General features: G+C 66.0%; 2 protein-coding genes across 2 annotated transcripts; both read right to left on the reverse strand.

The window, feature by feature from the left end:
• Window positions 1-1,616: 1,616 nt before the first annotated feature.
• On the reverse strand, window positions 1,617-4,834 carry PAEP (progestagen associated endometrial protein). Its single transcript, XM_070431005.1, has 6 exons — window positions 4,739-4,834; window positions 3,715-3,854; window positions 3,155-3,228; window positions 2,517-2,627; window positions 1,870-1,974; window positions 1,617-1,633 (listed from the first exon to the last, which is right to left on the reverse strand). The coding sequence occupies exons 1-6, from the start codon at window positions 4,832-4,834 to the stop codon at window positions 1,617-1,619; spliced, it is 543 nt and encodes a 180-aa protein (XP_070287106.1).
• A 919-nt stretch (window positions 4,835-5,753) lies between these two features.
• LOC139020928 (beta-lactoglobulin-like) lies at window positions 5,754-14,675 on the reverse strand. Its single transcript, XM_070431006.1, has 6 exons — window positions 14,580-14,675; window positions 14,125-14,264; window positions 13,728-13,801; window positions 12,323-12,433; window positions 12,117-12,221; window positions 5,754-5,944 (listed from the first exon to the last, which is right to left on the reverse strand). Exons 1-6 carry the CDS (start codon window positions 14,673-14,675, stop codon window positions 5,754-5,756), a joined length of 717 nt encoding a protein of 238 aa, XP_070287107.1.
• Between the last annotated feature and the right edge of the window lie 10,130 nt (window positions 14,676-24,805).

Raw genomic sequence — 24,805 nt, forward strand, 5'->3', positions numbered from 1 at the left:
TCCTCCTGGTTCGCACCAGCCCCGTCCGGCTGTGCCTCAGAGCAAGCCTGGCACCCGCGGGCCCGGAGCAGAGGGGAGCGGGCGCCCGCCCCCCGGCCGACGGAGAACCCGGGAGCCGTCCCGTCTCTGCTCCGGGTTCTCTTCCCGCGGACACTGGCCGTCGGTCTTTTCCCAGAAGTGCCCGTTCCCTCTCCACGACTTCGCTCTTACACAGACCTCCTCCCGTGCAGGCACCTTGCCTGCTGGTAGGATTGTACATGTTTAAATGTGCACACATACTGTCATGTGCGTGTAAATTGTTCTTTAAAAACCCCTGCTTCTGTCGCTGTAGACCAGGGTGGGACCGTCGGCCTGTGGGCCGTGGGAGGCCCGCGAGCCATTGGTCTGGCCCTGCCAGGCACTGGGGGTTCATGACGTGTCTGAGCGAGCAGAGCAGCGAGCTTTAAGTTGGTGATCGTGTGGCCGCGCATGACGTCATACACGTCTGAATGGCTCCTGGGGGGGGGGGGAGGCTCCCGCCCGGCCCTGCGCCCTCCCCGTGGGAGGCTATGGAGTTTGTGAGGAACAGCGAGGCCCCTCCCGCCGGCCCTCCTGCAGCTCCTCCCCCCGGGACGGTCCTGTTTTCATCGGCAGAGGACGCGGCGGACGCGGTGCAGACACAGGGACCTGGTGCCAGGTCTCCTCTGAGCAAGGCCCGCCCGCTCCTGGGAGACGACCTTGGGCTCCCGGCTGCCGCTCGAGAGGAGAGGCAGGATCTGATTGGCGGTAACTCGAGTCGGCTCCTGCCTGGGCAGTTGGGTGTCTGCCCTGCGTGACCCACAGGGCTCATGCCCGTCCTGCAGCTGGGGTGTCGCCGGGCCCAGCGCTAACCCCTGAGCTGCCTCGGCGCCCAGGTCCTGGAAGCCTTAAGGAGCCTACTGTGCGCTGACCCTGAACGTCGGGGCCTGAGATGCTCGGCCCTGCCCCCCCCCCAGGCCTCCTGCCCCTCCCCCCAGCCCACCCTGCCCCCCCCCGCCCTCCTGTCCCCCAGCCCCCCCAAAGCCCGGCCCCACCTCCCCCAGGAAAGACTCAGCAGACAGGCTCTGATGTGTCTCTTTATTGTGAGGGGCTCAGAGCAGAGGGTCCAGGGAGCAGCCGGAGGGGCCTGGTCCCAGCGGGGGCAGCGCCCAGCAGCCTCGGGGCCTCAGCCCCTCCTGGGGCCTCTGACTGGAAGGAGGGGTGATGTTGTCCTGCAGGGGGGCCGAGGTCCTGGAATGCACGAGGGTCCCCTGTGATCCTGGGGCCCTGGGGGACAACCCTCGCCAGCCCGCCCAGCCCCCGGCGCCCACACCCGGCCCGGGACTCCGGGGCGTCCGCCTGTGAGCGTGGCCAGGACACAGGAGACACAGGACAGTTCACGCCCTGCGGAGGGTGGGCGCGCGGCAGCCGATCCCCGAGACCCCGGGAGACCCAGGCTCCAGCCCCTCCCACGGGTCCGGCAGGCGGCGGGCGGGCGCTCAGGCCCCTGTGCCCGGGGCGGGGGGGGGGGGTGATGGAGCGGAGCCGGGCCCCCCCCCGGACCCCACACCCAGGATGGGGCAGGTACGTTACCCAGGAGGCGGGTCGGCAGGACTCGCTTAGACACGGCACCTCTCTGCAGGAGGAGGGGCGGCGTGGGAGGTCATAGGTCAGCCACGACACCAGAGTGGTCTCAAGGGGACCCCGCCTCAGGGGCTCTGCACCCCCACCTCCCATCCACCCCCTGAGAAGCCTGGGGTGATGGGGAGGCCGCCACGGGAGAAAGGCGTTCCCAGGGCGCATGGCCTTTTGACTGGGGGCCGTGGCAGGGGGGTCGGGGGTCAGGGGTCAGGGGTCGGTGGGCAGGGTCACCTTCTGCCTGGGCCGGGGTGAAGACCATCTGGACGTGTATGGGCAGCAGCTTCATGGCCCGGCCGAACTGCTCCATGGCCACCTGGTCCACCTTCGGGGTCCTGGCTGTGGGGGGTGGGGGTCAGTCCCTGGACTGGGGGAGCCGGGACCCTGCCTGGGACGAGGCAGGCAGGACACCCCGACATCTGAGGTCAGCAGAGCTCAGCCCCGCTTCCCAGGGTCAAACAGGGCTCCGCCCACCTGTCCTCCAGGTCCCTGTCCCCCTCCCGGGGCCGTGCCAGGGGTCAGGGTCCCAGGAGGACGAGGCCCCTCCGTCCCGGCCGTGGGAGCGTCTTCCCAGCCCACACCTGCCGTGACGGGGAGCCCTGGGGGCCCGAGGCACGTGCCCCGGGAATGTCCCCGCGTCTGCTCTCGGACGTCACGGTTACACACGTGTTCGCAGCTGACTTTGCACTTGGCCGAGTCACTGAAGCTCTCCGCCCACCAAGACTGCAGGACCCTGAGTCGCCGTCCACTCGCCGCCCCCATCTGTCCCCGCCTGAATGTGTGTCCCCTCCCCCACCCCACCTACGTGTCTGTCCCGCACAGTCATGGGGCCCCCTCCCCCCGGGGCCCTGGGACCCTCCCCCACGGGGCGGCCGGCTCACCCAGGTACTGGCAGGCCAGGCTCTGCTTGGCGGGCGCGGCGTTCTCCAGGCACAGGAAGGCGTAGGTCCCGTAGTCGGTGTCCAGCACATGCACCTTGCTGTCCCCCAGGCCTGGAGGGGGACCGGGCGGTGGGTGAGTCCGGGTTCTTCCCTCCAGCAGGAGGGGGATGCCGGTCGGCCCTCCCTGCGCGGCCACCGGGCGAGGACGGGAGAGCGGCTCCTACGCCCCCGACCGGCCAGCCTGTCCCCGAGCCGCCCCCGGGCACAGGGGCCTGAGCGCCCGCCACCTGCCGGGCCCGGGTTCGCTCATCACTCGTTCCGAGGGGGCCCACCCACCCTGTGTCCTGGTTAAGAAATGGGGGTTGGCCTGACAGGTTTGGCTCAGTGGCTGAGCGTCAACCTGTGGACTGAAGGGTCCCGGGTGCGATTCCTGGACAGGGCACGTGCCCAGGTGGTGGGGCGTGCAGGAGGCAGCCGATCAATGATTCTCTCTCTCTCTCCCCCTCTCCTTTCCTCTCTGAAATCAATAAAAATATATTTTTAAAAAAAGAAAGAAAGAAATGGGGTTTCCACGCCGATCTCGCGTGAGCCCGGCAGCACCGAGGGAGGCGGCCGGTCCCGCCCAGGGCAGCACGTACTGTTGATCTTGAACTCGGCAGGGACCTCGGTTTTCTCCGCGAAGATCTTGCCCTGGACACAGCTGCCGTCCTCCCTGGAACACAGTGTCCCGAGAGCCGCCCTCAGAGCCAACCCAGCGAGGGAGAGGCCACGGCAGAGCTGGTGCCCTGCTGGGCCACACCCACTGTGACCTCTAGTGGCCACAGGTGACCAGAAAGGGGCTGGGGGTGCCCTCGGTCTTGCTCAGGGCGTTGACTTGCGTCTGGGTTCCTACCCGCCCCCCCAGCTCTCTCTGCCACCCCCTCCCCACTCCAGGGGCAGACAGGGCCATGGCAGGAGGGCCCAGCCTCAACCCCGCTGCCCCTGGCCAGCAGCCTCCACACAGGCCTCTCCCCACACTGACCCCGGGTCGCTCTGTGGCCCAGAGCCCTGGGCAGGGATCCAAGGGGCCCGGAACCTCCCAGCCCTGCCTCCCGACCCCCGACCCCGACCCCATGCCGCCCACGGGAAGCCGGGTCCCCTCAAGAGCCCTGCCCCCCAGTCCTGGCGCCCGGCCCCCTCCCCACAGCCAGACACCCACCATCTGTGCACCATGATCTCCAGGTCGCCCCGGGGGGTGGGCCGCAGCTCCTTGATGTACATCCTCAGGGGGGCGTTCTGGGTGCTCAGCAGGGCGAGGTCGCTGGCCGCCATGGCCATGGAGTACCAGGTCCCGACCACCTGGGGAGGGGCCGTGAGCTGCACTGGGGGGCGGGCGGGGACCCCAGCTCCCGGGTGGGCTCTCCATCCCTCCCGTCTGTGCCAGTGGCGTCCTACCCACTCCCGACTCCCCCAGGCCGGCCTAGGGAGGGAGCTGGGTCCTCGGGCCACTCACTGACCCCCCTGGGCCGCTGTGGGACCCTCCTCTGCTGAGCTGAGGAATGTTCTAGCTAAACTCATCTCAGCCCAGAGAAGGACCCCGAGAGCCGCCTCGGTGAGTGAGGGGGAGGCAGAGGGGCCAGGGAGGGCCTAGACTGTGTCCCCCCAAATTCATAGGTTGCAGTCCTGAGCCCAGCACCTCAGACCACGACTGTTAGGAGCAGCGTGGCTCAGTGGTTGAGCGTCCCGGGTTCGATTCCCCGTCAGGGCGAGTTGGGGGCTCGATCCCCAGTGGGGGGCACGCAGGAGGCAGTTGCTCAGTGAGCCTCGTCATTGATATTTCTCTCTCTCCCCCTCCCTTCCCCCCTTCTCTCTCAAAATAATAATAATAATAATGCAATAAAAATAAAAACTATTAATCAAATAAAAAAAGGAAATGGGTCCTGGAAGAGGTTAGGGGAGGGTGACGGGTCCCGTGTACGCGGAGGAGGTGGGGACACGGGCACAGAGCGCAGGCCGTGTGGGGACGCAGGGGGCAGCCGCCCACCCCGGCCTCGGACCAGCCTCAGGCCTGAGACTCTAAGTGGCTGTTGTTTTAGCCGCTGACTGTCCGTGGGGCTTTGTTAGGCGGCCCCAGCGCAGTCCTGCAGGCCCCGGACACCCCGGCTTCCCGTCTTCTGAGGCCCCCGCCGCCCTGCACTCAGCCCCGCCCCAGCCTCCCCACCCACAGCACCCCGTCCCCAGACCTTCTGGATGTCCAGGTCCTCCATGGTCTGGGGGACGCCCATGTCCCGGGTGCCGCACACCAGGGCCACGCTGAGAGCGAGCAGGAGGCACTTCATGGCTGCGGCTGCGGGACTTCCAGCTCCGAGCGCTGAGGCCGAGCGGCGGGCGCGGGGCCTTATATGGGAGCGTGGCCGGCCCGCGTGGCCCCCTGCCACGGGTTCCCCGAATCCCCAAGGCTCCTTCCTGCCCGGGGACAATAGGAGGCCTTCTTCCCGCTGAGCTGAAGCCGGAAGGTCCGCTGTGTCCCCCAGTTCCCGGTAGGGCCCCGGAGGGAAGGATGGGGGGCTGGGCTGGCCGCCAGCGGGAGGGACACTGGGGGCCGGGCTCTGGACAATGACAGAGCCAGCCCTGAGGAGGCTGTGTCCCGGGGGGGTGGGGGGTGCGTGGCCGGAGAGACCCACGTGAGCCCAGGACCCCTGGACGCCGGGTCCGTGTGGCCGCCTGCCCCTCCCCCTTCCCCGCCCGCTGGACCAGCCGCCTGGAAAGGCAGGGTCCCTCCTGGCTCCTCCTGGCTCTGTGTTCTCTCTTCCTCGACCTGCACAGCCTGAGGACATGACCTTGTGTGTCCTCCCCACTGTCCAGCAGGTCAGTGAGGTCCAGACAGAGCCCAGGGGGCGGCGGTGTGAGCCCCGATCATGTTTGCTGCTAAGGCCGAGCGGCGACCCTCACAGCGTCCCAGGGCCCGGCGGGGCCGGCGGGGCCGATGGAAGCGGCCTGACCTCGGGCGGGTGGGCAGGTGGGCGAGGCCCCGGGACCCAGCTACCCGGCCCCCGACGGCCATCTCCCATGTGTTTTTAAACATGTTTTTGTTGATTTTTAGAGCGAGAGGAAGGGAGAGGGAGAGAGAGCAACGTCGATGGGAGAGAAACCAGCATCAGCTGCCCTGCACGCCCTGCACGGGGGATCAAGCTCTCAACCCGGGCATGTGCCCTGACGGGATTCGAACCCGGGACCTCCTGGTTCACAGGCCGACGCTCAGCCACAGCCACACCGGCCGGGCCGGTCTTCACGGTTCATGAAGAGCAGCTTGGGGGCTGGTGTTGCCCGAGCGCTCACGTCCGCGGGGTCCTCAGAGGCGGCTACTGGTTCAGAGGAGGCCATGCTGTGGCCGCGGCAGGGCTGGGGGGTAGGGGCTAGTCTAGTGCCTGGTGTCCTGACGGGAGCAGCTGGGGCAGAGAGGGGTCATGGGGAGAGGGGCTGGGCAGCAAAGGCAGAGGTGCGAGCGACAGGGCCGCCCGCAGCTGGGAGAGGTGGGAAGGATGGTCCCTGGAGCCTGGGGCGGGGCAGCGGGCAGCGGGACCCCCGGGTTGTGGGCTCCCGGCCTCAGCACCGGGGAGAGGGGACCCCCTGTCAGCAGCCCCTGCCCGCCCCGTGGGCTCCTGGGCGACACCTGCCCGAGGCCAGAGGCACCGGCCCAGATGGGCGTCTACCGTGCCCCCGGGGTCAGAGGCCTCCCAGCAGGTCACGCGGGGCAGAGGCAGCGCCAGGAGAGCAGGCGTCCGGTTCCCGGAGCTCGGGGAAGGCTGGCCGCCAGCCGCACGCGTTTGCTGCGGGCTTCTCGGAAGCCCCGGGCGCCTGCCAGGTGGCGTGTGTCCCGGCCGCTCCCGGCACCTCCTCGGGCCACAGAGCCCCGTTTCCGGGAATGAAGTTCCGTGGAAGACCTTGAACGCGCAGGAAAAGGAGCCTCGGGCAGCGGCATCAGGAGGCCCGGGAGGGACACGCCTGTGGGACTGGGAGGAGGCCTCGCCCACCCAGCGCGCGGCCCCGTCCTCCCAGGGTCCCGGCACCCGAGAACCGGGTGGGGGTCGGGCTTGTAGTCGCCGAAGCGGGAAGTTACTGCAGTGAAGTGACCTCAGGAGGCCTCGATGGCAATGCTACGTCCCCCGAGGCCTGCTCCGCGAAGCCGTGAGCCCGGGACACCGGGCAGCGCATGGGTTCCTGAGCGCCCGTCCCCCCAGCGCCAGGGCCCCGAGCAGGTGCCATCATGGTTACGGCCTGTCCAGGGGGCATACCTTTCCCCTGTGGGGGCTCCGTCCCCACACAAATCATCACCCAGTTTCTTCCCAGGCCACCACCGTGCCCACCCCCAGGCCCCAGGCACAGCCTTATCACAGCAAATATAATGTCCACCCCCAAATGTGCCTCCACCCCCCGCCCCACAGCCACTGACATCAAGGCGGTTCCTCCAAAAAGCAGAGTCCATGTGACCAGCAGTGCGCCCTGGGCGGGCACCCAGAGAACCGTCAGCAGGTCTCGAAGGGACATTTGCAAACCCATGTTCGTAGCAGCCAAATGTGGGCACAGCACAGTGTCCCTCCAGGACAGATGGAAAAACCAAATGTGGTCCATCCACACGGGGGCGTTATTCCGACTTAAAAGGGAAGGGATTCCTGCCCAGCGGCGTGGCCCAGGAGGCCACGGTTCAACTCCCGGTCTGGGCACAGGCCCGGGGTGCGGGCTCGATCCCATGTGTGGGGCGTGCAGGAGGCAGCCGGTCCACGATTCTCTCTCATCACTGACTAGAGGCCCGGTGCACGGGGTTCGTGCACTGGTGGGGGGCGTGGCCTGTGGGGATCAGCCGCTCATCCAGGTGAGCCCAGCGGCTGTGGACCCGCCCTCTGAGCGGCTGCTCCCACTGTGGGAGCGCACTGACCCCCAGATGTTGAGCCTCTGCCCCTGGTGGTCAGTGTGTGTCATAGCGACTGGTCGACCAGTCGTCTGGGCTTTTATTATATAGGCTGTTTCCATCTCTCTCTCCCTCTCCCTTCCTCTCTGACATCAGTAACATCTTGTTCTTTACGGGAAGGAAACCCTGACACAATGCGGTGGCCCTGGAGGACACGGTCGAGTGAAGGAAGCCAGACACCGAGGGACGAGCCCTGCAGGTCCCACCCCAGGGCCGGGGCGGCTCCAGGGACGACACTGCGGCGGCCGACACTGCTGCTGCGGCCGACACTGCTGCGGCGGCCGCGTCTAACACCTGGACTGGGGCCCGCGGACCTTTTTCCCCGCCTCCGCGTGCACAGGCGGCTGTGATAGGGCTCTGCTCCCGCCCGGAGAGGGTCAGCCCCGTGACCCCGACCAGGCAGGCGGGGGAGGTGCACAGGACGGGGGCCGGGGCGGGGGGGGGGGGGGCAGGTCGGGGCTCGGTCTCTGACCACGGGGCTCACTTTTCTCCATTCTTCCCGCGCCCGCATTGTGGCCCCTTTCCTGGGCCTGGATGACGTGTGTCCCTACAGAGATTCTGACCTCGTCCCGGGAAACTGTTACACCAGCTGGAAACCATTCGTTCCATTTATTTTCTGGTCTCCCAGGAGCGAGCCGTGCGGGGCTCAGCAGGGCAAAGCCGCTGCACCTGAGGCTGGCGCAGCTGGTGCAGGCGGGCAAAGACCAGCGGGAAAGCAACAGAGACGGGTGGGGGGCGGGGCGGGGGGAGCACGGCCAGAGGGAGAGCCCTCTCTCTCTCTCTCTCTCTCTCTCTCTCTCTCTCTCCTGCATTCGAACCTCAGGCCCATCAATCCCCGGGCCAATTCTCTATCCACTGAGCCAAACCAATCTGCACTCTTCTCTCTTTTTTTTTAGAGCCTAACGTAGAGGGTTTCAATCACCTCCTTTTTTCTGTAGATTCAACTAAGACCACCTGTTGAGGTTGAAGCACTCACATTTGCCTCTTGTTGATCACTGACAGAGAAAGGGTTCTACAGGGCCCCTGCCCCTGGAGTTACATTGTGAGATCCCTACATGAGGAGAGAGAAAAGGAGAATATGTCATTTCTTTCTTTGTCTCTAATATTCAGAAATATTCCTCCGAGAAAATTGGGGAGAAGAGACAGGGAATAAGGTGATGGGTGCCTAGCTCCCGAGAAGCCTTCTCAAACTCTGAATCACAGGACACTCCCCGTGGACTAAACGGCATCTGGTCAGCCTCGGTCTGGAAGAAAGTCTTGGTTAGTAGTCCTTTTCCAGAGAGCGGTTGCCTAACTTAGGGAAGAAATTGCACCGTGTGTCTGTTTCCCATCCCATTCCTCCGACTTCATCCTCTTAGATTTCCTCTCCGCAAAGCCCATTGAACGTTGTCTCTCAGACTCAGGCTCACAAACCTCTCGGATGAGCTGTCACACCTGTATCCTGCTCTCACCTCACCCAGCATAGCCGCGTGCACATGTTTATCTGGATGAAAAGATGGTGAGAACATCAAGAGAGCATGTTGGGAGGCTGTGGGCATATTGACTGCTTATTATCTCATCCTAACCTCTGGTTTATTACGGCAGTTCCTCCAGAGCACTAGTAGTTTGCTCTGCTTTTCTCTGAAGTTTCCCCTGCACCTGGACTTCACCATGGACGGCACCCCCTCTACAGGGACTGTCACGTGTTCAAAGCACAGTGTATCTGATAGAGATAAACAGTGCGATGCCCCTCCCCTACGGTGCTCCTTCCAGAGGGAGCCTCTCACTGACGGTCAAAGACAAACAACAGGGCAGACGGAGGGCAGAGGGGTCAGTGGGAATGGGTAGCAACTGGAGAAACAAAACCTTAGAAGAATGGTTCTCTCTCTTGTTCTTTTCCTTTTTCTTTAAAAGAGGGGGTTTGAAGATGTTCATACATAAATAACACAATAATCTTATCTAATAAAGAGGGAATGTGCAAATTTACCATCATTCCATAACGGTCAAGATGGCTGCACCCACAGCGGAGGCAGGGACCTGAGGCTGCACCCCTCGCCTGGCAGAGCTTGACGGGGGACCTCAGGCTGCACCCCCTGCCCCAGCACCGGGCCATGAGACCTGAGGCCGCGTCACCCACACGGCAGGGCTGGACAGGGGACCTCAGGCCATGCCCCCGCCCCCTCGCCAGGCTGGAGGACCTGAGGCCGCACCCCCAGCCATGAAGGGCTTGATGGGGAACCTCAAGGTGCACCCCCCACCCCCAGGCTGGGCCAGGTGACCTGAGGCCACGCCCCCCACCCTGTGGGGCTTGACAGGGGTGGGGCCAGCCGGGGTCTGGATCTAGCCCAGTGGGGGTGGGGGTGGCTGGGCCTGGGTCTCGTGCGATTTCGAGGTGCACATGGGTGGGCGGGGACTTGACTCTGGGTGCCGCGGTGCGCCCCAGACTCTGACAGGAGGAAGATTTTCATATACATTTTACTAATTTTTTTTAATCTCTGACACTTCTATTATAGAGAAAGGGCAAATAGCAACATTAAAATATTTCCTCTAATTGATTCCCTGTTAATGTGCATGAATTTTGTGCACCGGGCCACTAGTTAATAATAACACAAGAATAACCTCTGTGTGCCAAGTACTCCTTTTGCCCACCTGCACGTGTGGCCTTCTTCCCATCTCTCTTTTGTTTTCAATATTTTTTTTATTGATTTCAGAGAGGAAGGGAGAGGGAGAGAGAGAGAAACATCAATGATAGGAGAGCGTCATGGATCGGCTGCCTCCTGCAGCCCCACACTGGGGACGGAGCCCACAACCCGGGCCTGTGCCCTGAGCGGGAATCGAACCCTGGCCTCCTGGTTCCTAGGTCGACGCTCAACCACTGAGCCACGCTGGCCGGGCACTTTCTTCACATTTCTGGCTCCTAAAACCCCCAGAATTTCCTGAGTGACAAACGTGTCTCAATGTCCCTAACAAGCCCCTTTCCGCCCCCTGGGCATGTTGAGGGGCGTGGAAAGCCCTCAGGATGGGGGTTGGTTGTGAAGGGAGCAAACCCTGGGATTAGAGGGTGGGGCCTTTGTCCCGCCTCCTCCCTGAGGTGAGTTCAGTGACCAGTGGCCAGAGATTCCATCAGCCACGACTGTGGAAAGCAGCTGAACCCCAAAGGACAGGCTCAGGGGGCTCCTGGCTGGGGACCAGGGGAGATGTGGGGGCGTGGCCCTGGGGGCAGGGCCCCACTTGTCCTGTGCATTCCCTCCGCCTGGCTGGTCCTGGGCTTTATCCGTGACAATAGGCCAGCCCTCCAGTAGCTCAAGCGTTCCCTGAGCCCCGTGAGCCACCCCAGTGAGTCCCAGGAGGTGTCGGCACCCCCAGCTGCAGGGGACAGACTGTGGTCGGCGTGTGGTGGGGAGCAGCGGGGGCAGTCTGTCCCAGCCTGTGGGGTGGGGGGTGGGAGCTGCCTTGCTGACTGCCCAGTGGGCACTGAAATAAATGTGTGGCCCGGCCGGTGTGGCTCAGTGGTTGAGCGTCGACCTATGAACCAGGAGGTCAGGGTTCAACACCTGGTCAGGGCACAGGCGGGGACCTTGTGTCCCTGCAGCTGGGACTGGGGGCGCGCCCTTAGGAGGGGCTGGCGTCAGGATAGAGCCGGGGCGTGGAGGGGGCAGCCGGGGGCAGGCAGCCCTGCCCGACCAGCGAGGGGCCTGGGGCTGTGACTGCACCTGGGCAGGTGAGACGGAGGGACAGGGCGTGACCAGCACCCCGAGGGGGCTGGCCCTTGTCCCCTTGTTTCTCTGGGGGAGAGGTTAGCTCTGCCCTCCCGCCCTCCCGTCCTCGCCTCCCGCCCGCCCCCACCGGCCCCAGGAAAGACGCGGCAGACGGGCGCTGGTGTGTCTCTTTATTGTGAGGGGCTCAGAGCAGCCGATCCAGGCGGCACCAAGGAGGGCAGCGCCCAGCAGCCTCCTGGCCTCAGCCCCTCCTGGGGCCCCCGGCTGGGAGGAGGGGGTGACGTCGGAGGAGGGGTCACGCCGTCCTGCAGGGAGGCCGAGGTCCTGGAATGGATGAGGGGCCCCTGTGATCCTGGGACCCTGAGGGACGGACCCCGCCAGTGCCCCTGGGGGTGCGGACGCCCCTCCTGGGGAGACAGAGCCCCCTCACCCACCTCAGGCCCATGCCCGCCCCTCACGCCAGCCCCTTGCAGCCCCCCCGGCGCCCACACCCGGCCCGGAGGGACGCAGGAGGCACACGGGCAGTTCAAGGCCCTTCTGAGGGTGGGCAAGCGGCAGCCGATTCCTGAGTCCCCGGGAGACCCAGGCTCCAGCCCTTCCCACGGGGGGTGGGGTGGGGGGTGATGGAGGGGAGTCGGGGCCCCGGGACCCCACACCCAGGACGCAGACAGAGCGGGGCAGGTACATTACCCAGGAGGCGGGTCCGCAGGACTCGCTTAGACACGGCAACTCTCTGCGGGAGGAGGGGTGACGTGGGAGGTCACAGGTCGGTTACCACCCCAGGGGGACCCCACCTCAGGGGCTCTGCACCCCCACCTCCCACCCACCTCCTGGGAGGCCTGGGGGATGGGGAGGCCGCCAGGGGAGAAAGACGCTCCCAGTGGGCATGGCCTTCTGACTTGGGGTCCGGGAGGCGGCGGGGGGCCGGGGGGCCGGGGGGCGGCGGGGGGTCACCTTGCGCCTGGGGCGGGATGAGGATGACGTGGACGTGGATGGACAGCAGCCTCAGGGCCCGGCCGAACTGCTCCATGGCCACCTGGTCCACCTCCGGGGTCCTGGCTGTGGGGGGCGGGCGTCAGAGTGCTGCTCCCGGGCCCAGGCAGGGCCAGGCTCCCAGCTGCCCCGCCCCCCCCCCCGCCCCCGGGCGGGGATGTACGCACCCAGGTACTGGCAGGCCCGGCTCCGCGCGGGGGCGGCCGTGTTCTCCGTGCAGACAAACAGGTAGTTCCTGTAGTCGGTGTCCAGCACCGTGAGCCTGTCCTCCTCCAGGTCTGGGCGGGAAGCAGAGAGCGAAGCCAAGGTGAGGTCCCCGCGCCCCCGGGCTGTGGGCTCCTGCCCATACTGACCCCTCGGCCAGAGGCCCGCGAGGCAGGAGAGGAAGGGAGAGGATGGGACACACAGCACCTGCCGACGGTGAGCGGCCAGGTGGGCTCAGACCCAAGGGGCAGACAGGAGGAGCTGGAGGCGGGGTGAGGGGTGAGGGGTGAGGGCAGGAGGCTCTTTGCAGGGGGAGGGGGAAGGGGAGGGAGCAGAGGGCTGAGTCTGGGGCCCTGGGTGTGAGGAGTGGAGGGCGGGCAGGGCAGCCTGGAGGCATCCGAGGGAGCACAGAGTTCGCTGGAGGGACGAGAAGTCTCCCTGCACCACTTCCCTCTAAGTTCCCTGCCGCCCTCGCTGGGCCGTGGCTCGTGTGGCCCTGGAGCTGGAGGGTCCCAGCTTTGATTCTGGCCGAGGACACACACCTCGGTGCAGGCCTGACCCCCGGGCCCCGGTCGGTGCGTTCAGGAGGCAACCAATCCGTGCGTCTCTCTCACATCGATGTTTCTCTCTGCCCCTCCCCCTCCCTCCCACTCTCTCTAAAAACCAACGGAGAAACATCCTCGGGTGAGGATTAAAAATTTAAAATTTCGCCCAACCAGGGTGGCTCAGTGGTTGAGCATCAACCAGGAACCAGGCGGCCACTGGCTTGGTTCCCGGTCGGGGCGCAGGCCCGGGTCGGGGCTCCATCCCCAGTGGGGGGTGTGCAGGAGGCAGCGATCGATGGGTGATCGATGCTCCCCACGCACAGCACCCCGTCCCCAGACCTTCTGGACGTCCAGGTCCTCCATGGTCTGGGGGACGCCCATGTCCTGGGTGCCGCACACCAGGGCCTCTCTCATCACTGACGTTTCTCTCTCTGTCCCTCCCCCTTCCTCTCTCTCTAACAATCACTGGAAACATTAAAAAATGAGTAAATAAAAAATAAAAATGCCTGTGCCGACGCCCAGGACAAGAGCTGACCCTGCGCCGTCTCCATTCTGTGTTTTGTTATCAAACATTAAGGCAAAGTGTGCCCACTGCCCTGGAGGACCGTGGACAGGGAGGCGCTCCGGGCGCAGGCCCAGCTCAGGCGTCACCTCCCACCGCCTGCAGTGAGCAGGATGCAGCCCTGCAGCCCCCCCAGGCGCTGCCCCCGGGCCCGCCCCGCACCCCCTGAGGCACCCACAGGACCCCTCCCGCCTCCCGCCCCCCACCTCCCGCCTCCCGCCCCCCGCGGGGCTGAGGCTGAGCCCTGGGCCGGCCACTCACAGTCGATGTTGAACATCCCTGCACGCTCCGTTCTCTCCGCCAAGATCTTCTCCTCAACACACCGGCCGCCCTCCCTGAAGGGCGGTGACAGCGTAACAGTGACACCGAGGCTGAGGCAGCCACTGTCACCCCCACACAGACAGGGCCATGGCGGGAGGGCCCGGCCCCGCTGCCCCTGGCCAGCGGCCTCCACACAGGCCTCTCCCCACACTGACCCCGGGTCGCTCTGTGGCCCCAGAGCCCTGGGCAGGGGCTCCAAGGGGCCCGGAACCTCCCAGCTCTGCCCCCCTGACCCCCGACCCCAACCCCATGCCGCCCACGGGAAGCCGGGTCCCCTCAGGAGCCCTGCCCCCCCCCCTCCTGGTGCCCGGCCCCCTCCCTGCAGCCGGACACCCACCGTCTGTGCACCATGATCTCCAGGTCGCCCCGGGGGGTGGGCCGCAGCTCCTTGACGTACAGCCTCAGGGCGGCGTTCTGGGTGCTCGGCAGGGCGAGGTCGCTGACCGCCGTGGCCACGGAGTACCAGGTCCCCGCCACCTGGGGAGGGACCCTGAGCTGCACTGGGGGGCGGGCGGGACCCCAGCTCCCGGTGGGCTCTCCGTCCCTCCCCTCTGGGCCAGGCCCCGTCTAACTGGGGTCATGAGCATGTCGGCCCCCTGCGCGCGGCCACACACTTGCAAGGACACCCCGGGGGCTCAGAGGCCACATCATGAGTCTCCCAGCACCACCTGGGCCTTGGGAGCCAGAGCATCAGAGGGTCCCAGCGTCCCCGCCTTCCCGTCTTCTGAGGCCCCCGCCCCCCGCACTCAGCCCCGCCCCAGCCTCCCCACGCACAGCACCCCGTCCCCAGACCTTCTGGACGTCCAGGTCCTCCATGGTCTGGGGGACGCCCATGTCCTGGGTGCCGCACACCAGGGCCACGCTGAGAGCGAGCAGGAGGCACTTCATGGCTGCGGCTGCGGGACTTCCAGCTCCGAGCGCTGAGGCCGAGCGGCGGGCGTGGGGCCTTATATGGGAGCGTGGCCGGCCCGCGTGGCCCTCTGCCACGGGTTCCCCGAATCCCCAAGGCTCCTTCCTCCCCGGGGACAATAGGAGGCCTTCTTCCCGCCGAGCTGAAGCCGGAAGGTCCGCTGTGTCCCCCAGTTCCCGGTAGGGCCCCGGAGGGAAGGATGGGGGGCTGGGCTGGCCGCCAGCGGGAGGGACACTGGGGGCCGGGCTCTGGACAGCGGCCTGAGCTGTTTCTCTCTGGACTCCCTGGGTCCTGTCCATCACAGGAGCCAGGACAGCACCCCGTCTGGAAAAACTGGGGTCACCGCAGGGGGTCCGAAGGTCTTGACTTCTTCTCCCCAAAATCACCTCTTTTTAAATGTGTTTATTGGTTTTTAGAGAGGAAGGGGGAGAGATAGGAACATCGATCGGCTGCCCCTGCACATGGCCTCCTGGGGATCCAGCTCACCACCCCTACACATGCCCTGACCGGGAATCGGCGCACGGCACCTCCTGAACTCGCTTTCTCTCCGATCCATCCCCCTGGCTCTAGAACAGCGGTTCTCAGCCTTCTGGCCCTTCCAATACAGTTCCTCATGCTGTGACCCAACCATAACATTATTTTCGTTGCTACTTCATCACTGTCATGTTGCTGCTGTGATGAATCGTCATGTAAATATCTGAGATGCAGGATGGTCCTAGGCGACCCCTGTGAAAGGGTCGTTCGACCGCCAAAGGGTCGCGACCCACAGGTTGAGAACCGCTGCTCTAGGCTCACAGCTATGGGTCTGACGGGCGAAATGAGTGACACAGCCTGTCACCCGGCCCCGCCCCCCCTCAGCGATCCAGCCCCCAGTTCAGAAGCTCGTTATTCTCTGTAAACGGAAGAGACTCGGTCTTCGCCCGGAGGCCCATCGAGACCACCTGGGGACGTCCCAGGACGCGCTCACCTGGCCCAGAGCCCAGAGGCGGGGCCCCGCGACCACGCGTCCACTCGACCACGCGCTGTGGGACCCTCAGCCGAGAACGAGGCCAGAGAGGCCCTCGGGAGCCAGGTGAGTGCCGCCCGCTGAGGCGATGGTGGCGCGAGGCTGTCGGCCGTGCCAGCCCTCAGGGCGCCGTCCCCCTGATCACAGGAGACAGAAGGGCTGCCTTAAACCGCCCCCCACCAACGCCACCCGGAGAGAGGCCCGGTTCGTGGAGAACGGAGTCCGCAGGGCTTCGTGCAACCGTCCTCTCTTCCTCGAGATTCACGGGGCTCCCGTCTTTTTTTAAAATAAAAATAAAAAACCTCCAGTCATTCCGCTGTGACCCCGTGAGCACTCACGGAGGAGCAGTGCGTGCAAGTTTCCTAAGGAAATGCTCAGAGCGAGGGGCAGGCACGCCCTTCCCTGGTTTTCAAAGGGAACAGGAATGTCTCCTTATTTCTAACGAGAGGTCCGGTGCACAAATTCGTGCACGGGTGGGGTCCCTTGGCCTGGGCGGCTATCAGGGCTGATTCGGGCCGTCACCCAGTCCCAATTGGACCGATCCGGGCAGCTGGCGGGGGGGAGGAGGGGTGGGACTACAGGAGGTTGGCCAGCAGCGGGGAGGGACCGAGGGAGGTTGACTTGAGAGCACACTGACCACCAGGGGGCAGCTCCTGCGTTAAGCGTCTGCCCTCTGGTGGTCAGTGCACGTCATAGCTACTGGCCGGACGTCCAGTCATAAAGGTTGCTTAGGCTTTTATATATATAGACTAGAGGCCCAGTGCACAAAAATTTGTGCACTCGGTGTGGGGGGGGTCCCCCAGCCCGGCCTGTGCCCTCTCGCAGTCTGGGACCCCTCAGGAGATAACGACCTGCTGGCTTAGGCCTGCTCCCGGGTGGCAGAGGGCACACCCAATCCCTAGGTGCAGCCCCTGGTCAGGCTCAGAGCAGGGCCGATTGGGGAGTTGGGGCGCCGCCCCCTGTCATGCACGGAGCAGGGCGGATCGGGAGGTTGCGATGCCACCCCTAGTCACGCTCAGGGTAGGGCCGATTGGGGGGTTGGGGCACCGCCCCCTGTCACACTCAAGGCAGGGTCGATGGGGAGGTTGCGGTGCCACCCCCTGTCACGCACAGAGCAGGGCCAATCAGGGGGTTGGGGCTCCGTACCCTGTCACAGTCAAGGCAGGGTCAATGGGGGAGGTTGCGGTGCCACCCCCTGTCACTCACAGAGCAGGGCCGATCAGGGGGTTGGGGCGCTGCCCCCTGTCACGCACAGAGCAGGGCCCATCAGGAGGTTAAGGAGCTCCCCCCTGTCATGCACAGAGCAGGGCCGTTCAGGGGGTTGAGGAGCTCCCCCCTGTCACTCACAGAGTAGGGCCGATAGGGGAGTTGGGGCACCACCCCCTGTCACACACAGAGCAGGGCGGATCAGGGGGTTGGGGCGCTGCACCCTGTCACACTCAGGGCAGGGCCAATGGAGGGGTTATGGCTCTCCCCCGTCACACACAGAGCAAGGCCTGTGGAGGGGGGTTGGGGTGCCGCACCCTGTCACACACAGAGCCGCAGGGCGATCAGGGGGTTGGGGCGCCTCCCCCTATCAGGCACAGAGCAGGGCTGATCAGGGGGTTGGGGCGCCTTCCCCTGTCACACACAGAGCCGCAGGGCGATCAGGGGGTTTGGGCGCTGCCCCCTGTCATGCTGATCCCGGTGCCGGGAGGCATATTACCCTTTTACTATATAGAATAGAGGCCTGGTGCATGGGTGGGGGCTGGCTGGTTTGCCCTGAAGGGTGTCCTGGATCAGGGTGGGGGTCCCCACTGGGGTGCCTGGCCAGGCTGGCTGAGGGGCTGAGGGCCGTTTTCAGGCTGGTGGGTGACTGAAGCTCCCAACCGCTCCTTTTTTTCTTTCTTTTTTTTTATTCTGGGCCAGCTTTAGCTCTGAGGCCTCGCTGCTGAAAACATTGATACAATGTTGCGGTCCGGCTGGCTGAAGCCTGGCTGACTGAAAGCTGGTTTCTGGGGTTTTGTTTAGCTTCCATATTTGCAACATAGTTGCTTAGAGTTGCAGCTGAGAGGCCAGCAAGTCCGGCAGGGAACGTTGGAGTCCGCAGTCACTGGAGCAAGCAAGCCTCCCTGTTGGCTTCAGTGCATGGCTGCTGGCCGCCATCTTGGCTGACAGTTAATTTGCATAAGGATATGCTGATTAGCCAATGGGAAGGGTAGCGGTCCTACGCTAATTACCATGTTTCTCTTTTATTAGTGTAGATGTGTTTGTCCTCACGGGGGCCTATAGACGCAGGTCTGACAGGCCCTCCGTCGTGGTCTCGAAAATTTATAGAAATTTTAGGGAAAGAAACACCTCTGCAGCAGGCTGTCCTGCCAGGAGATGTGCTTTCCTACCGCGAGGCCGGAAGGGGGACGGGTCAGCTGCCTTTCGGTGACTGTGGGCCTGTTTCTCCGCTTTGCTCCCAGGGATGCTGCTGGGTGAGGTGTTTCATGTTGCCAATGATCTCTTCTAGTTTTATTGCAAAGAATGGATTTTTAAAAAATATATTTGTATTGATTTCAGAGAGGAAGGGAGGAGAGAGGGGGATAGAAATTCTCATCAATGATGAGAGAGGATCATCGATCAGCTGCCTCCTGCACACCCCCTACCGGGGATCAAACCCATAACCCGGGCATGTGCCCTGACGGGGAATCAAACCCAGGACCATTCAGCACGCAGGCTGGTGCTCTACCCACTGAGCCACACCAGCTAGGGCTTAACTCTTAATTGTACAGTGATCCGCCCTCATTTGTCAACAGATGCACATTGAGGAGCACCTGGAGGATGTTCTGATCACATCACCCCCCAATATACACACACCCAGTACACACACCCAGTGCACACACACCCAGTGCACACACCCCAGTGCACACACACCCAATGCACATTCCCCCAACACATGCCCCCCAGTGCACACACACCCAGTGTACACACTCAGTGCACACACACCCAGTGTACACACTCAGTGCACACACACACTCAGTGCACATGGGCCCCAGTGTACTCAGCCATCCAGTGCACACACCCCAGTGCACACACTCAGTGTACACACACACCCAGTGCACACACCCCAGTGCACACACTCAGTGTACACACACACCCAGTGCACACACACCCAGTGCACACACACCCAGTGCACACACCCCAGTGCACATGGGCCCCAGTGCACTCAGCCATCCAGTGCACACAGCCCCTCTCCCAGGGCCTATAAAGAAAGGACCCACTGCCTGGAGGGCCTCGATGGGCACAGATTATGCAGAGAGCACATGAGAAACCATGGCAACAAGGTGAGTTATCCCTGCATTTATCACGTACTTGATGGCAACCTGGGGATCTGGGGGGCGGGAGATTATAGGCAATTTGCATTTCTTACGTGTAAAATTACATGCAAGTGCATTTCCATCTATTCAGTCCAAGTAACCTGCTTAGATTCTGGTTATGCAAAAGTCAGGAAATGCTGAAAATTCCAGGGTGGGAGTTAAAAACCCTGTCTTGTTCCGCCCCCTCCCAGAGGGTTGGCTTTCTATGATTTCATCGTTGATGGGATCACACAAGGGCTCGGAAAACCAGGGCAGCGGGAGGATTTTAGGGCCCCTTCAGAGTGGCCATCCCCGCACCCTGAGATGGAGGGGCCTCCGCTGGCTGCGAACCGGGTTTGCAGGGTTTTCCTGAGCATCTGAGGGCCCGTGAGTGAGGCCGTCCGCCATGCTTCTCGGGCTGCTGTGCTGCCAGGGCCTGGCCAGGCCGCGGCCGGGGGTGTGCTGACTCGGCATCCTTGCCCTCGTCCACGTCCCTCACAGGGGCCGGCCACTGTCCGCCCAGCTCCTGGGCCTCTGACTCATCTCCCGGGGACCCCCCACCCCTCGTCGGTGGGAGATTGTTGCACAAGGGCCAGGGAAACGGGAGCACAGGCGAGCAGGGGGCGCGAGAACCCTGTGAGGACCAGCGGGTCCTGGGCCCTCGAGCAGAGCCGGGCAGCACCCGGGTCCCCGATGGCGTCACGAATCCTGCCCAGCGCAGACTCCAGCCACTGAGCCCGCCCGGCAGGCTGATGCCATAGCAGGAGGCCAAGCACACGCCTGGCTGGACGCTGAGAGCCTGGGGTGGCCGTGCTGGGCTTGGGGAGGCCGTGTGGGGCCTGGGGGGCCGTGCGGGGCCTGGGGCGGCCGTGCTGGGCTTGGGGCGGCCATGAGGGGCCTGGGGAGGCCGTGCTGGGCTTGGGGCGGCCATGAGGGGTCTGGAGCTGCCAGGCAGGGACAATGGACGGGGAGGGAGGGCGGGCGTGAGGCAGGGGTGGGAGCTGAGGCTCTGCACAGGCCATCGGGCAGCACGGCTGACGACCAGCGACGAGGAGGCCCCTGGAAGAGCAGCAGGACGTGCCTCTCGGGCGTGCAGCACCCCCTGCCTCCCAGGCGGCGTGTGCCTCAGCCACGGCCTCACTCCCAGGTCCGCAGGCGCCGGCTGGGGAGCCCACGTAGCCCCCCTGAGCTTGCTGATTAGCCCGAGGCCGGCCTGGCCGCGCCCCTTGCAGGCGGGCGGGGGAGGGGGGGCGGGGGGGGGGGCGGGCACAGGAGCTTCTACTGGATCACAACTCAGCTCCGCCCACTTTCTCTGCTCTTGGTTCGCTGGGGAAGGCGGCGATGTCACTGGTCACGGTAGCCCACAACCCAGGCCTGTGCCCTTGACCAGAATCAAGCCGTGACCTCCTGGTTCACAGGTCAACACTCAGCCACGGAGCCCCGCCGGCCGGGCTCCCGCACTCTTCACGGCTCGGCTCAAGTGGCACTTCCTCCAGGAAGCTCTCCCTGACTGCTCGGCTGCCCTGACCGGGTCACACCTGCTGTAGCTGGGTGCGTGGTGCCCGCGCCCGTGCCCCTCCCAACAAGGAGCCCGTGTGTGAGGCGTGTGTTTGCCTGTCTTGCTCACGGCTCACCCCCAGGAGCGAGCGTGGCGCCCGGCACGGTTGGTGACTAAGCGAGTGGCTTCCTGAGAAGGTGTCGCTGTCACGGGCGCGGAGTGTGGCGGCGGACGCGCTGCACAGAGAGCACACGGCAAGCGGGCAGTGGGTCAGCCGTGGTCTATTGCACAGCAGACGGGGGACGGCAGCATCTTCCTGCCACGCCACCCGGGGGACGGGGGATGGGCCAGGAGGGGCGGTGACCCTCGAGGACGCCTTCGGGCCCTGGGCGTCGCGCCCTCGGGGGCCTGGGCTCACCAGCCACCTCTCAGCAAGCGGCGGGATGGGAAGACCTGCCTCAGGGACAAGGCTCCCCTGGTCGAGCCGCAGGAGAGAGCAGGACCGCCGGCTCAGGGCAGGATGGTGTGCGCACAGGAGGCTGTGGGAGGGGGGCAGCGACCGGGGGCTGGAGCCACGGCTGCCGTGCACAGGCGGGCGGTTCGGGTGCTGGTCCCGGGCACCTCGAGGGCACAGCCCGGGGGCCCTGGCCCCCCAGCCACAGTGCAGAGAGCCGATGGGACCAGCACGCGTGCCTTCCGTCTCTCTAATGAGCCGGGCGGGGGCAGAGGTGCATGGCCCGAAAGCCTTGCAGCCACATTTACCGTCTTTGGGGAGAACTGTCGCGCCCGCTGAGAGCTCCCGGGTCTCACATATGTCCACGAACCTCCTCATGCTCGGGAAGGTGGTCTCATTCTGTCTGCCTGGGCGGGAAGCAGCATCATGGCCTCCAGCGTCCACTCTGGCGCCCGGGGCTGCCCGCCCTCCCCCACCCCGTCCGGCCCAGCCACCGCCGTGGGAGCTGATAGGAAGAGGAGAGGCCAGGCCCACCCGCCCTGAGAGGACCCCCAGGAAGAGGGCCCCCAGCACCCACCTGCGGGTCCCTGCACCCCTGTAGGCCGCCCGCCGTGGTGTCTGCCCGGCGTCCCTGCACCGCCCCCCCCCCGCCCGCCCCCCACGCTCACTGCCCCGGACACGGCCGGGAGGGACTCACTGAAGAGCAGTAGGGCCTGGGAGCGCCAGCCCGCCCGGCCCAGGCGCAGGTCCACCACGGCGTCGCTGTAGCCGGTGGTCAGCACGCGGAAGGCCTCCACCCCCTTCACTGGAAGGAGGAGCACAGCCACCTGACTCCTCCACCCACACGAGGGGGGCAGGGGGTTGGAAGGCTTGGGGGTCCCCCATGCCCACCCCGGGCCCAGCCCCCAGGACTGCACCAGCCGCTCTCTGGGAAGGACAGGCTCTGGGGCCGCCGTGGGCCTGTCTCGGCGTCCACCCGCCCGTCCGTATCCCAGGGGGCAAAGGGGCCATGGGGGCAGTGCAGGCGGCATCCTGCCCAGCGTCTGGGCTCGAGTCTGTGGACACCCCCCCCCCCCCCGCCTTCCTCCCCCGCCCTCACGCACAGGGGTTCCTGAACACGGCCTTCTTCCCGTCCTTCCTCAGGACGACCGTGTGTGACCGGCACCCCTGAGACCTGCTGGGGGAGGGGAGGGGGGCTGTGACTCACGGGCAGGGAGCCCCGCTTCCCACCCGCAGCCACCAGCCCCCCCAGAAGACCCTCTTGGGCCCTCCTCCCACCTCTGCCCCGAGGGACCCCGGGGGAAGGTGGGTGGGGGCCCCTGGAAGCCTCACTCCTGCTCCTGTGCCTTCGGGCTCTCGTTTCAGAACTTCCCTGTCCGTCGGGGCCTGCCCAGGGGACCCCCAGACACCGGCTGCCTGCCCCGCCCCCAGGTCCTCCTGGTGGAGAGGGAGCTGCCAGGGCTGGGGGGGGGGGGGGCCGGGGCCGGGAGGGATGGGGGCCCGCCGCTCGCACGGCCTCACCGGGGGAAGGCGAGGACCACCCGCAGCTGGCCCACTCCGCGCACCCGCACCACGGCCGCCCCCAGCTTCCGCGTGTCTCTGCCCGGCAGGAACCCCCGGGCGTCGGAGGCGACGGCGAGGATGTACCAGAACCCTGAGAACTGCAGAGAGGGCGCTGGGGAGCGTGGACGCCGCCCCCACTCCCCAGGCCCGTGAACTCACCGGACACGTGACCCTGGCCTGCGGCCCAGCCCACGTGCAGGGCTGTGGGGCCGGGCATGGCACAGGGCTGGGCACTGAGGGCCGAGCCTCCTCCCGGGGGGGCCTCCCGGGGGGGCCCTTTCCTCCCCACTCACCCGGCACCCCGTCCTGCCGACTTCCTGCTGCAAACCCAGCCTCTGCCCACGCCACCCCCACCGGACCCGCCGCCGGCCGGCAGTCCATTATTCCAGAACATGCCCTGCTCATTCCACCCCCTCTGCCCACCCAGCAGGTCCCGGTAACCTCAAGCCACACTGTCGGGGCCTCCGCTCTGCCCCACCTTGGGGGGGGAACGTTCTGCCGTCCGGACGTCCCCAAAGAGGCTGTCACCCCCTCGGGGAGGCCGGGTGGGCAGCCCGCTGGGCCCCTGGAGGTTCCTGCCGCCTCAGGACGCGCCCCCCCCACATCCCTGGGCCTTTGTGGCCGGGCCCTGGGCACAGGGACTGGGCACCAGGCTCACCTTGTTCCAGTTGAGGTTGTGGGACTCCCTGGGGAGCTGCTCCTGTGTCTGGGCCCCCACAGCCAGCACCAGCGCCAGCACCAGCCCCAGCACCAGCCCCGGCACCAGCCCCGGCAGCAGCCGCCCCAGCCCCATCTCGCCCTCCTCCCTCAGCCCCGACACCCAGTTTAAATCTCCTGCCCGTCCGCCAACCACAGGCGTCCGGCCAACCTGGAGCTGCCAGAGGGCCAGGGGTGGGCGAGGGGGAGGGGGGCTGTGGGCCCTCCCCTGAGCACAGGGGCCCGCCCCCGGCTCTCGGCCCTCAGAGCTGCACAACCCCCCCTGGGGGGGGCCGGCCTGGGGGCCCAGAGACGGAGGTCGTGTTCCCCCGTCACCCCCGTGGGCCCCTCGTCACCAGGGCAGGTGTCCCCGGAGCGGTCGCACCCGGCGGTGAGGCCCAGGAGAGAAGCAGCTCTGGGCCACTGCACGGGAGCCGCGCTGACCGGGAGCTGCCCCTCGGTGCAGGGCCGGGACTGACAGCCGGGCCGCCACGTGTGTGCACACGGCACCTGTGCGTGTGGGTCTGTGCTCCCCTGGAGGAGTGAGGCCCCGCCTGCCCGACCTGAGTGACAGGCAGCCCCCTCCTCCCTCAGTCCCTCTGGCCTCGCTCCTGCCAGGGCTCAGGCAGGGCCCCAGCTCCCAGGGCGACAGGCCCAGGCCCATTGCTGCCCCAGCCCCTGCCCCTGCCCCCACCCCTGCCCCTGCCCCCACCCCTGCCCCTGCCCCTACCCTGCCCCTGTCCCTGTCCCTGCCTCTGCCCCTGTCCCTGTCCCTGCCCCTGTCCCTGCCCCTGCCCCTGTCCCTGCCCATGCCCCTGTCCCTGTCCCTGTCCCTGCCCCTGTCCCTGTCCCTGTCCCTGTCCCTGCCCCTGTCCCTGTCCCTGTCCCTGCCCCTGTCCCTGCCCCTGTCCCTGTCCCTGTCCCTGTCCCTGCCCCTGTCCCTGCCCCTGTCCCTGTCCCTGTCCCTGTCCCTGCCCCTGTCCCTGTCCCTGTCCCTGCCCCTGTCCCTGTCCCTGTCCCTGCCCCTGTCCCTGTCCCTGTCCCTGTCCCTGCCCCTGTCCCTGTCCCTGCCCCTGCCCCTGTCCCTGCCCATGCCCCTGTCCCTGCCCCTGTCCCTGCCCCTGTCCCTGCCCCTGTCCCTGTCCCTGTCCCTGCCCCTGCCCCTGCCCCTGCCCCTGTCCCTGTCCCTGTCCCTGTCCCTGCCCCTGCCCATGCCCCTGCCCCCGCCCCCTGCCGCTGGCCCCGCCCCCTGCCGCTGGCTCTGCCCCAGCCCCTGTCCCTGTCCCTGCCCCTGTCCCTGCCCCCCTGCCCCTGCCCCTACCCTGCCCCTGCCCCAGCCCCTGCCCCTGCCCCTGCCCCCGCCCCTGCTACTGCCCCTACCCTGCCCCAGAGCCCAGGCCCGGGAAATCCAAACTGGAGCCCTGGGCACTGCGCACCCAGCCAAGCCCCTGGGCACTGGGACCAGCTTCCTCGGCCCAGCATCCCGACCAGACTGCAGCCCACCGGGGGCCCAGGAGGACCAGCCCCACCTGCCCAGGGGCCTTGGTGACTGAGGAAGAGCAGCTGCT

Source organism: Myotis yumanensis, unplaced genomic scaffold (assembly GCF_028538775.1).
Source record: "Myotis yumanensis isolate MYYU_CA2020_CCGP unplaced genomic scaffold, mMyoYum1.0.hap1 SCAF_12, whole genome shotgun sequence".
In the NCBI taxonomy this organism is placed as follows: domain Eukaryota; kingdom Metazoa; phylum Chordata; class Mammalia; order Chiroptera; family Vespertilionidae; genus Myotis; species Myotis yumanensis.

Bases quoted from the DNA above. Each gene is read 5' to 3' on its own strand.
- PAEP (XM_070431005.1), bottom strand. From the start codon at position 4,834: ATGAAGTGCCTCCTGCTCGCTCTCAGCGTGGCCCTGGTGTGCGGCACC. The intron at 3,229-3,714 runs GTGGGTGTCTGG...ACTGTGTTCCAG, and splicing joins GAGATCATGGTGCACAGATG to GGAGGACGGCAGCTGTGTCC. The intron at 2,628-3,154 runs GTACGTGCTGCC...GTCCCCCTCCAG, and splicing joins TGCCGAGTTCAAGATCAACA to GCCTGGGGGACAGCAAGGTG.
- LOC139020928 (XM_070431006.1), bottom strand. From the start codon at position 14,675: ATGAAGTGCCTCCTGCTCGCTCTCAGCGTGGCCCTGGTGTGCGGCACC. The intron at 13,802-14,124 runs GTGGGTGTCCGG...ACCGCCCTTCAG, and splicing joins GAGATCATGGTGCACAGACG to GGAGGGCGGCCGGTGTGTTG. The intron at 12,434-13,727 runs GTGAGTGGCCGG...CTTCCCGCCCAG, and splicing joins AGGGATGTTCAACATCGACT to ACCTGGAGGAGGACAGGCTC.